The sequence below is a fragment of the Coptis chinensis genome, chromosome 7 (genome assembly GCF_015680905.1).
Source record: "Coptis chinensis isolate HL-2020 chromosome 7, ASM1568090v1, whole genome shotgun sequence".
In the NCBI taxonomy this organism is placed as follows: Eukaryota; Viridiplantae; Streptophyta; class Magnoliopsida; order Ranunculales; family Ranunculaceae; genus Coptis; species Coptis chinensis.
Window position 1 is genome coordinate 95,000,173 of NC_141462.1, and position 11,207 is coordinate 95,011,379.

Consider the following 11,207-nt stretch of genomic DNA (forward strand, 5'->3'; position numbering starts at 1 on the left):
CATATGAACAATTTTTATCTTTAAGTTGTGTTCTGCTGTACCCTTTTAAATCCATGTCAAGCTGCTGCATGCCTTCATCAGTAACGATCAACAATCAAATTTTTATGATATTTTTATAATTGAGTGAGCCGAGCGGACGATCTAGGTAGAAAGGGAGAGTATGCAGACAAAAATCAAATTGGTTTTGGTTTCTGTCTGTCCTCAACTTCTCTCTTATTTTTTTCTTCGCCCCGATACCCTTTCTCCTTCACCCAACTCTTTCTCTCCCCCCGCAGCTCTGCTCACTCCCCACTGCCACGCAATATACTAGTCAAGTGAGCGGACATCTAAGCTGAGGGGGAGTGTGGCCTAAAATTCTATTTGGTAGGTTTCTCCCCAGCGAATCTCTTCCCCGCCACTACTCTTCTAACTCTCCTTGGCCCATAACCCAGGAATGTACTATTGTGCGGGGTATTATTATATAATGAAAAATATGAGTAAAAAAATAGGGTGTTTATGTTTAGAGAAGTGGCAACCTCACCAATTAGCAAAAATAAATGGTTCGTCATCACAAGAGTTGATGCGGGCATATGTGGCTGCAAATAGCTTGGGCCTTATTATATACTAAACAATGCAATAAAACCGTGAAATCAATTAAACCTATTTTCTCCCGCCATGACCGTTCTAATTACAAAAACCTTAGCCCTTTCCTCATTTCTCCCTCACAAAACCCTAAACCCTAAAAAAACCAACCAATGCCAATGCTCCTTTCAAGATTCTATCCAAATCCCAACACTACAATCCAATAAACAAACCGAAAGAGACCTCCAATTCGATGCCGGAGACTCATTTTTCCGCCACGAAAGCGCGGTCGGTCGCGACCTCGGAGTTCTCGCAGCTTCTCTATACAAGAAATCTAATGGGACTCTCCGTGTTCTCGATGCAATGTGTGGCTGTGGAGTTCGGTCTCTTCGATATTTAGTACAAGCTGAAGCTGATTTTGTTTGGGCTAATGATGCTAATGAGGAATGTAAAGGGACTATTTTGTCGAATTTTGAAAATGGGGGTGGAGTTTTGGAAAGTGAGGGGAGATGGGTGGTGACACATTCGGATGCGAATCGGATTATGGCAGAGTGTTATTTAAAAAGGGATTTTTTTGATCTTATTGATATTGATTCTTTTGGGAGCAATTCTTCTTTCTTTAGGTCTGCTTATGATTCTTTGAAGCTTGATGGATTGTTGTATGTAACGTCGACGGATGGGTTTTCTTCTGGTGGACATAGGCCTCACCAGTAAGTTTTGAAGAATTATTTACATTTGAACTACTTCCAAACATTGAGCTATTTTGTTCTTCTGCTTAATTAAAGTCGTATGTAACTGTTGTATAAGAGACCTCTTTGTATAATTGGTACCCTGAAATCGTATCTAGCTTTGAAAGTGTTCTCTGTGGCTGCTTCACCCAAATTGAGGCCAATTCCCACCCCTAGCGAGATTTGTTGTGTTATTGGAAAGAATTAAGCTCCTAGTTGATAGGTTGAAATGCGTGATGGAGTCATGGAGGTGTGACTAGTGTTACCAACTTACCATGAACATAAAGGATACACTTCTTGACAGTTCAAGTTCATGTGTATTGAATTTTGGACTATAATTTAAGAAGGGGTCACTTGGGAGTAGTATAGTTCATAAGAATAAGGAACAGATCAATGCATAATCAGATTCTTTGAGGGCTGCTTTAGAGTAGATGTGTCCAAAATATATAAGACTGCAGAGTGATTTATAGTAGGAAAGAACCTAAGTATTATGTCTTTACAAATGTTAATTGACTAGAAAATAGAAATACCTTCAATTGACTATTCATAAGGACGAGAAGATCAGTGAGGACATAGGCTTGTGATAAAACTTCCATCTAAGTATCTTATATAACAAAGAAAGTTGGTTGGAAGAAAAAACAGGAACCCTTTATAGTCACCCATTCGAAATCATACTTATTGGTTGGGACTTATCTATCAATGTCCACTCCCACACTATTGTAGATATAAACACTTTAGAAGTTCTGCATGCAAAGCCTTCAAAAAAAATTCTTAAGTTACACATTGAAGTGGATTGAATCATTGGATAATAATTTATTAACAACGGTTACAATGGCTCATATATGACTGTTTGACAGCTTTTCCTCAGAAATATTCATTGATGTGTATGAGATGCTAATACAGTTTCATCTATGAAGTTTATAAGAATTTTTTTCTTTCTCTAGTTCTTTAGCTTCATATGGAGCTTATGTTCGCCCTATGCCATATTCGAATGAGGTTGGTTTGCGAATGCTTATAGGTGGGGCTGTACGAGATGCTTCTGTGTTGGGCTACCATGTCTCACCTCTTTTTTCATACTATTCATACCATGGACCTGTGTTCAGAGTCATGCTCCTAGTTAATCGGGGGAAGCTTCCTGAAAACAGGTAATCATGAAGTTATGATACATTTTCCAAATAATTAAGTTATTAAGTTCAATCAACACTTGCTCACGCATAAACATGTGTACGTAACATATCTTCTTATCCATGTTTCTCGCAGGCACTATGGTTTCATCAGCTATTGTAATCAGTGTGGGAATTCTCAAACAATTTCATGGGGTGACCTGGGAAAGATTTGTTGTCCATGCAGTAATGGAGAGGTTATGATTCCTTCAACTTACTATTATAAAGTATAAACACATATCCGCAAACTGATTTTAGAGCTGATTGTCATAATCCTCAGCATCATGATCATTGCCATATCAAAAAATGGTCATGAAATGTATTTTTTAACCCACATTAAATCTGTTGAATGTAATGCTGGGATGATCTTTGTGTTTAAGATCTTCATCAAAGATCAGCATTTAACTTATTTCGGCCTTACATTTTGCAATTTAGAAAGCATATCAAATGGTTTGATAACATGGCCTTGCGATTTCATGGATCTACTCCCAAGAGTTTTCTTTTGCTTCTTTTGTTGCTCTAACTTCCACATAACTTCTTCAGGTTTCTCGTTCATTGGTTGTGTCAGGTCCTCTCTGGACAGGACCTCTTCATGACACTAACTATGTTACTGAAATGCTAAATTTAGCTAAACAATGGAGATGGGCTGGAGCTGGAACTGTTACCGGCCTGGATTTGGAGAAGCTTTTAGAAAAGATGATTGGTGAAAGTGATCCCAAATTACCGTTTGGTTACATTAAACTTGATCAGGTTAGTATGCCAATTCAACTAGAGAGTATATTTTCTATTGTAAATGATTTTGAAGTGCTAAATTGTCTTTAAAATTTTAGGTGGCTAAACGTGCAAAGATAAATTCTCCTCCCCTCGGAGTTATGATAACATCCCTGATAAAGGTATTTCTCCAATATCTTCTTTGTATGTATATAGTTTGGTCATGTCCTTGCACCGACCTGATTTTATTATGTTTAATTCTTTGTTAGTTCAGCACATTGAATAGGGGAATCTTTCGAACTCTTCTAAGAATCAGTACCGACCTCCAAAATATTTAGCTCCTGGTTTGAAAGATTTCCACTCAAGTCTAATTTTCTCACTGATGCTACTTTCATCATCTGTTCATTTGTTTGGCTTTATCAAATTTGGCACTTGAGGAGTTGAGGACTCAGATTCAAAACCTTACAGAAACGATTTACACTATCAATAGTTTATATGGATAGTATACTTGAGCTAGATTGGGGGTTGAGGATGCGCTGAACTTGCAGTGAACAATTTTAACTTCAAAAATTCTCAACAATCAGCACTGATCTCTCCTTCACTTACTTTCCCATGGATTCTTTAACCCGCATTAATTACTTTCATGTTGGTGGGCTTCAGGAGGGATATGCTGCTACCAGGTCACACATTGCCTCTAACGCGATCAAGACAAATTGCCCTATGACTAGGTGTATTAAAATAGCAAGGGAGCTCCAACAGCTCTAATTTTGGCCTAACGCGATTGTCAACTACCTTTGTGCTCCATGATTAACATTTACAGGCCCAATGCTACTCACTCTCGGATTTCTGCAACAGGCAACAAAGTAACTTGTTTGTGAGTGTGTTGAACCATGGGCAAAGGTATGAACTTTCCTCTTTAATTGTGAAGCTCTAGGAGCTGCACACTAAGATATCGATGCATCTAACCATTTTGGGCTATTGCAGGTCTGACATGCCATTTGGAAGCTTTGAGATTGAAGGAAGATGTGTAGTAGTAGTCTGTGCTCAACTAACCCAATTACGAACAAAAATGTATTCTGCGTTTTTTTTTTTTTTTGTAGCATAATGCACTTTGCTGAAAATTGTGTAACTACGTACAAGTTAAAAATGGATGAGAATTATTGATTTTGGAATAATCAACCTTATCTAAGGGAAAATAATTGTGTAACAGCATATGTTAGATTAGGAGTATAGGACACCAGCCAATGCATTAAACTATACTTTTTGAGCAAATTATTCGTCAAAATAAACCGAGTCGTGAATCTGAACCTGTAACTCTTAACAGATATATTGGCGCGAGTCAGTTGCAAAGCGTGACAACAGACAACCAAACTCCTGAACGAACTTCATAAAACTCATAGGAACCCTCCAAATTATACATTTAGCTAAACCGAGCACATGCAACCCTGAAACACCAATATAAAATATCGTCCACAACCGCGACTCAGGTGGAATAGATGCAAGAGATAACAGATTTTGGGCAATTTTTTCTTGAAGGTTCTGCCACAACTGGGGTCGTATGCATAAAGAATAAGCAACACCTGATTTTTCTATCAACAATCCGTTGATCTCAGACAATGGAACATCCCATGTCAATTTAATTTATTCGAAACATCCTCTGGTGGGGAAGAGGCTCAACCATGATCACATAATTTATAATCAAGGAACTGCATGATTAATATCACTGCTGGCACCATCAGTACAAAGTAGGAACCGCATACGCACCATGAAATGATGACACAGGTGCATAAGAAGTTAAGAACGATATGGGGACACAAACCACACGTAGAAGAATAAAAAACCATGACATCAAAAAACATGACCATAGGTTTGCCGACAGTTCTACATCCATAAATGATATCTTCACAGCATTCAGTGATGAACACTAATGGGTCATAAACAGGTTGAAAATAAACAAAAAAACATGAGCTTGAAGCTCTGAAAGTTGATTGCTGATGGTAAACACTACATAACGCTGAGCATGTAAGAATTAACTTGAAAAAAACTCAAGTGCGAACTGGGGCAGGAGCTCCAGCTGGGCGTGGGGCTTGTCCAGGCTTTGGCATGTCATCCTGTCCAAGAGAGAATACAGTCACGTTGAAAATTCTTATACTCACAAATAAGATGCATTAGATAGCAAAAAAGTGGCAGCTTATGTAACATATTTAGAAGACTATTGGCATATTCACTCATAAGATCCCTCATAATAAAATCACAATTTCATGGCTGAGAACTCAAAGGACTAAATAATTAAATTATTTCCTAGACTCCTTTGACAACTGCTGCAGTACTCCGACAGAAAGGGTAAAATAATTCACAATGCCTCTAGGAGGGTACAGGTTTGAGCAGTACGCCTAATAAGCTCAACCAAAAAAACTGAATGCTCCCTTCGGTTGTAGCAGCGGTCCGGACTATTAGTCTTTAGCTTCTAATAAGTCTAGTGGATGAACACACGTAAGTGGGCATAGCGAACGTGTTCCTGAAGTATCTAGCGAATTATAATCGTTTTACTCCTCATAAAGACCCATAAACTAATTTAGAACAACACTTGCATCCGTGTTACAAAACTGACAGAATTCAAAACTGATTCTCAACTTTTCCACTCTAATGTACAAGTTAATTCCATGCATGTATACAAGAGTTTCTTCTTGTTACATTTCCTCAACTCCCTGTTCAAACTCCCGAACTGGTTACTCTTTGATTTTCATTCAAATACAGCACTTGAGTATCTCAATACAAATTCAATAGACGTAAGTGTTTTATCATGTTTAAAGAAATTAGCTAGTATACAAACATTATCAAATTTTATGTTGTAGAACTTTCTTTTCTTTTCACACCGTAAATTCAAAACTAATCCTACGTTTCATAACAGAACTATTAATGTCTCCATGTAAAACCCAAGTCCAACATAAGAAACTATGCAAATATAAATTGCAAACTAAACCAGCTAACAACATTTCACACGAGCAACTAAAAATAATAATTATTGCTTAAACAAACATACCCTGCGTCTGAAACGCTGTGGTGGCTCACGGTTCCTTCGGTTAGTACGAGACCGAACCCTCACAACATGAGAATGAATTGCACACGAAACACAATATTGCATCTTCGCATACAACTTTGGCAGAGTATATCCTTTACACAAACAAACAAACAAACAAACAAAAAAAACACACCAATCATTTTCTCATTACACAAAAACACAAAACAAATAAAAATGAAATAAATAAAAGTTACCTTCATTGACACAAGCTTCTTGAACATCTCTAACAGCAGCTTGCTCAACAATATTCCTAACCAGAAACCTCTTGATTGCCTTATCCTATATAAATATAAAATTATAAGATCTGTTTGTTTTTATTATTATTATTATTATTATTATTATTATTTACCTTGGGGCAACATTTGCCACAGTTGGAGCAACGAATGAACTTAACATGACCACGGCCGTGCTTGTTACGGCCCCCATTCCTACGCTTGAACGTCTACAAATAAAAAAAAATAATAAGAAATATTATTGAAATGATACAAAGAATAAGATGAGTTTTACCATTTTCCCTTGAGGAGATGGATTAGATCTCTTCTCTCTTCACTTCACTTTGGTGGTTTAGTACTTCGGCTGTTGTAGGGTTTTTTCCTTTATATTGTTTGTCATTGGGCTTCGATTTGTCAGATTTATCTGTAAGGCCCAATAACGAATAGTACGTGGAGGCCCAAACGCTATACACACCGACTTGTAGGTATGCAGTATGCAGTATGCACATCCTACCTACACTAGCAATTAGCACGTGAATTACATTTGTTTAATTTTATTTTTTATTTTTTTATTTTTTTTCTATTTACTGTTTTGTGGTAGGGCCAACAAAAAGCAAACAGTGAAAAACAGACAGAATTCAGAGACAAACTGAACAAACAATTTTATCCCAGAAAACAAATAAAAAAAAAAAAAAAAAAAAAAAATTAGAACTGATTTTTTGGCTTGACCGACTTAGATGGCTACATGAGACACGTGTCCATAAAACAGAGAACAGAGTTACAGCTTAAACAGCTGACTCGCCCAGGCCACTTATAAGTAGTAGAGATTAATATCCGTTCTGCCAAGATGCTTATAGAGAGCCATGTCAGCATATTTATTAAAAAAGTCCCTATTTGATAAATAATTAATTGATTGATTACCAATTTAACTTTATTATTGGTATATTTTATAATTTTGGAAAAAACGTTTTGGTCTTTTCAAATGTTTAGGAATTAAAAAAATCAAATACACATTTTTTTTAATTATACGCCAGGGATAATTAAATAATTAACTATGGAAAATAGAAACAAAACCCAATTGATTCGTGAAAATGTGAAATACTCCAAACTCTCTCACAAAAAACCCATAGTGACAAAATCTCTCAAATATATCTCTCTGAAGAAGAAGACAAGATCGATGAATCCTTCAATTGGGTAACTCATTTTCACTTTTTTTTTTTCTCCAATTGAAGAAATCGTTCTAAAACCAAATTTACCATTGGTGGTTTTTATGGGTAAAAAATAATAGAAGAAGGGAAGAACATTTCTTCATATACAAAAGATGGATTTTTCTTTGTGCTTCCCGGGTATTCTGTCTGAGTTATATTGAGACTGGAGAGTGAGTCCTTTTTCATTGAAGTATTGCTGATGAGTATTGTTTGTGTTGTGATGGTTGCTTTTGTGAGAAGGAAATAAGGATTAAGGAACTAACTTTTGTGTAACTTTATGCTAAGGAAGATAATAGTTAATATAGGACTTTATGATATTGCTCAAGCTTCTTGGTGGGCTCGCCGTTTCATATGAATTTTATCATTTATAATTTTTTTTGTCTCTTCGATATTTGTTGGTTTTTTCAAAAAATGTATTATGGTATAGTTAGTTGTTTTCAATGATTAATACATTTTCGGATCTCTTGCTAATTGATTAAACTCTTAAGTGTGTTGTAAATGAATGTAAAGTCATAAAAATTCTTATATATATATATATATATATGAAGGTGGCAAGGAAAATTTGAAGATATTGATTTTAATATTAGAACCTAAGAACGAATTTCATCGCTTAACCAATGATTTTGACAGTTCCAAGTGATAAACATATCATTCTATAAGACTAAGCCTTATAAAATCATAATGGATTAGTACCGTATCATTGAACATAAGCTACCCACAAGGTTTCAGTTTAGGATCCCAAGTGTTTTGAGCATTAATCTAATAACGAAAAACCAGGTGTCTCAGGAAGCATGTCGATCTACTTTCGAGATGTGAGCCTGGATAGGAGCTACGTCCGAGCATTGGACAATACAATTCCATTATCTGACGACAGGAGTGTCCTGACAGTTGTTGCATGCTCCATTAGTAGAAACAAATAAAAACTATTATTAACTATAAGTTCCTTGGGGGAGTTGAATTTGTGCTCGCTGCTTATGTTGGATCGTTTGAACTTTGGAGGCAGTAGCTTGAAGAGGTATGATCTATAAGAGCTGCACGTTCGCCTTGCTGAACGAATTATATTGTTGTCATATAGGAAACGGTTTGTCTTTATTTTCTTCGATTAGTTAATATGCTTTTGAGTAGATGAAAATTTGATTTTCTATTTAGAAACCAACCTTGGTTATAGTACAGGTGTAGTTTTTCTATCATGTTTTTATCAATTTTGTTGTGTTGCACACCATCAGGTTTTGCTCAAGGATGGGAGAGAACAATGATGGGAATCCAGACGTGTTGGCAATGGTGATGCCTTATTTGCCCACTTATTCATTTGCCTATTTTGCAATCGTACATTTTATTTCCTGAAATCACAAATTGAGTTTTTATAAGTCCCCCACCTACCTAATTTACGTCTTTCGTGATTTAAATATCGATAGTGTTGTTCTAACGTATTCAAATTTCATGGGCACCTAATTTAGTTTTGCATGCGTGTCTAATACAATCTGGAACTTGCCCATTCTTAAACTACTTTTGAATGTTAAACGGTTAGAGATTACCCAATCATTTTATTTGAAAAGGCTATGTAGTGTGATTCTCCAAATAGTTAAAGTTTGTTGTTTCACGCAGTCCTTTCAAATCTTCATTTCAACAGTTACTACACTATCCATGTCCCAGTCTCCGTCTTTGTAGATTGTACTACTATCATAATTTTGTTTACATGACATGTCCAGTTCATTTATACTCTTACTTATTATTTCATTACATTAAATTCTACACTATTGGTATAAATCAATATTGTGACACATAACTTTTCCCATTTGTATCTTCTTTTTTTAATAGTGATTCATTTCAAATATAGATTGATAAAATTGATAGTTCCCTTATAACAGACATGATTTGTTTTTCTTAATTTGAGTTTTCTGCTGAGCTTGAGCATGTTTGTATCTTTGTCCCTGTCTTGAGAAGTCAATATTGTTTCTCTATTCCCACGTCAAAAACCATAAGGCTACCACCTTCTTCACCAAAGGCTACCCGCTATATATGTTAATCAAGTCCATATACATTGAAAGAGATTTCTGATATATATATATATATATATATATATATATTAAATTGTGTAGTTGCTTGAGGCGGCTTGGTGCTTGACAGACACAGCGGCTAGAGAGTTAAAGCAAACAAAAGCTTTACTTCCTGCACATTACCTAAGCTTATTGCTCATCTAGGAGGTTTGTGGTTGCTTTCGGATTCTCTTTGAAAATTGTACGTTGTTTTTTATAGTTTTAATTGCAAAGTTATTATTTCCTTTAATTGCTGTTGTTTTTGTGTCTTTGGTGATAACAAACCAGTAGCTACCTGCTTCTTCTAGCCTTGAGCCCAATCTTTAAGACCTTGAAAAGTTTAGGGTCATTGATTGGTAGAGAAAAAAAAAAGGAAATGCCAGGACATATTTATTGCTCTATTAGCTAACCCATATGACTGTTGAAATTCGATATCCAATCAAAGAGTCTAAAGTCGTCTAATTAGGATTGTCATATGTTCTATTGGTTGTACTTGGTGAGTTGATCGATGAGAAACTGAATTTGTATCCTACCACATGGTTGTTGTTGCAAGTAACATGTGGTGCACAATACTTTTTTTGGAAAAAAAAAAAAAAAATAGATCAATTGTATCATGAAAATTTGATGGAGTCATTCTTCAAATCTATCATATGTTTTATTTTTTAACATGCTCTTTGTTATTATTCGTTGTTGTAAGTTGTGGATTAAATATTGAAATGGTAATATGTTGCAAAAAACATATGTTTTGCATGAAATTGGAGATTCTTATATTTTTAGCAAGTTGTCAGTTGAAATTAAGACCCCAAGGATGAGTCTCGAAAAATAAGTGTCACATTTGGTTTAATTTTTCCGTTGTTACTGAGGGTATCACACAAGAGATGACGATAAGGGATGTGGATTAATAGCCACGGCTTTGGCTACTAATTGGGTTATTCTCATCTCAACTAAAAAGTTGAGTACTGGCCCGTCGGTTTGGCACTCTCAAGAAGGATCTTAGAAAATATGAAAAAACTCAAGTGACTAAGGCAAACTTAAACTTTTGCATGTTTCGTTTATTGGTGAATTCTTATTATGCAAAAGCTACTATTCAATTAGTTTTCTGGAATTTTCTAAGTGCTTCATCAAAGGTGAGTATCTTAATTATGTTATTTTAGATGCATATGATATCAACAATGTAACGTGTGTGTATATATATATTTATATGTTGCACATAAGCTTAATGATTATGAACAATTCTTTTATCCTTTTGTTTTATGCAAGAACAATTCTTTTGGAATTCCACCTCAGTAGTGAAGACATTAGCAGGTAAGGCTTGGTTTTCTTTCTGATTTAGTTTTATATCTTATTAACTTCTATCTTCGTGTTTCTGTGAGCTAATCCAACTTATATCATACCCATCATCTTTAAGAGTTAATGTGAAGGGAAGAGCTAAGTAGCTAACAAGCCAGGAAGAACTAGATAACAATGTCATTGCTACTGTATATGAGGACAAGTCAAAGTGACCTA

At 35.5% G+C, this 11,207-nt stretch overlaps 2 protein-coding genes across 3 annotated transcripts; one reads left to right on the forward strand and one right to left on the reverse strand.

Annotated features, from left to right (window-relative positions):
* The first annotated feature begins 619 nt into the window (after positions 1-619).
* On the forward strand, positions 620-4,367 carry LOC147490189 (N2,N2-dimethylguanosine tRNA methyltransferase). Of its 2 annotated transcripts, none has more exons than XM_086571211.1 (7): positions 620-1,271; positions 2,234-2,434; positions 2,550-2,649; positions 2,996-3,202; positions 3,283-3,345; positions 3,824-4,063; positions 4,148-4,367. In XM_086571211.1, exons 1-6 carry the CDS (start codon positions 655-657, stop codon positions 3,926-3,928), a joined length of 1,293 nt encoding a protein of 430 aa, XP_086427337.1. In that variant the 5' UTR covers positions 620-654; the 3' UTR covers positions 3,929-4,063; positions 4,148-4,367. The 2 variants fall into 2 exon arrangements, with proteins under 2 accessions (XP_086427337.1, XP_086427338.1); XM_086571212.1 differs by having other exon boundaries at positions 1,060-1,271; positions 2,308-2,434.
* A 621-nt stretch (positions 4,368-4,988) lies between these two features.
* On the reverse strand, positions 4,989-6,875 carry LOC147490190 (small ribosomal subunit protein eS26x-like). The gene is made up of 5 exons (XM_086571213.1): positions 6,753-6,875; positions 6,595-6,687; positions 6,440-6,524; positions 6,207-6,337; positions 4,989-5,274 (listed from the first exon to the last, which is right to left on the reverse strand). The coding sequence occupies exons 1-5, from the start codon at positions 6,753-6,755 to the stop codon at positions 5,209-5,211; spliced, it is 378 nt and encodes a 125-aa protein (XP_086427339.1). The 5' UTR covers positions 6,756-6,875; the 3' UTR covers positions 4,989-5,208.
* Positions 6,876-11,207: the final 4,332 nt, after the last annotated feature.

Coding starts and splice junctions, on each gene's coding strand:
- LOC147490189 (XM_086571211.1), top strand. CDS start 655: ATGACCGTTCTAATTACAAAAACCTTAGCCCTTTCCTCATTTCTCCCT. Junction 1,272..2,233: donor GGTGGACATAGGCCTCACCA/GTAAGTTTTGAA, acceptor TTCTTTCTCTAG/TTCTTTAGCTTCATATGGAG. Junction 3,346..3,823: donor TGATAACATCCCTGATAAAG/GTATTTCTCCAA, acceptor GGTGGGCTTCAG/GAGGGATATGCTGCTACCAG.
- LOC147490190 (XM_086571213.1), bottom strand. Junction 6,525..6,594: donor GTGGCAAATGTTGCCCCAAG/GTAAATAATAAT, acceptor ATATTTATATAG/GATAAGGCAATCAAGAGGTT. Junction 5,275..6,206: donor CACAGCGTTTCAGACGCAGG/GTATGTTTGTTT, acceptor TCTCTTGGACAG/GATGACATGCCAAAGCCTGG.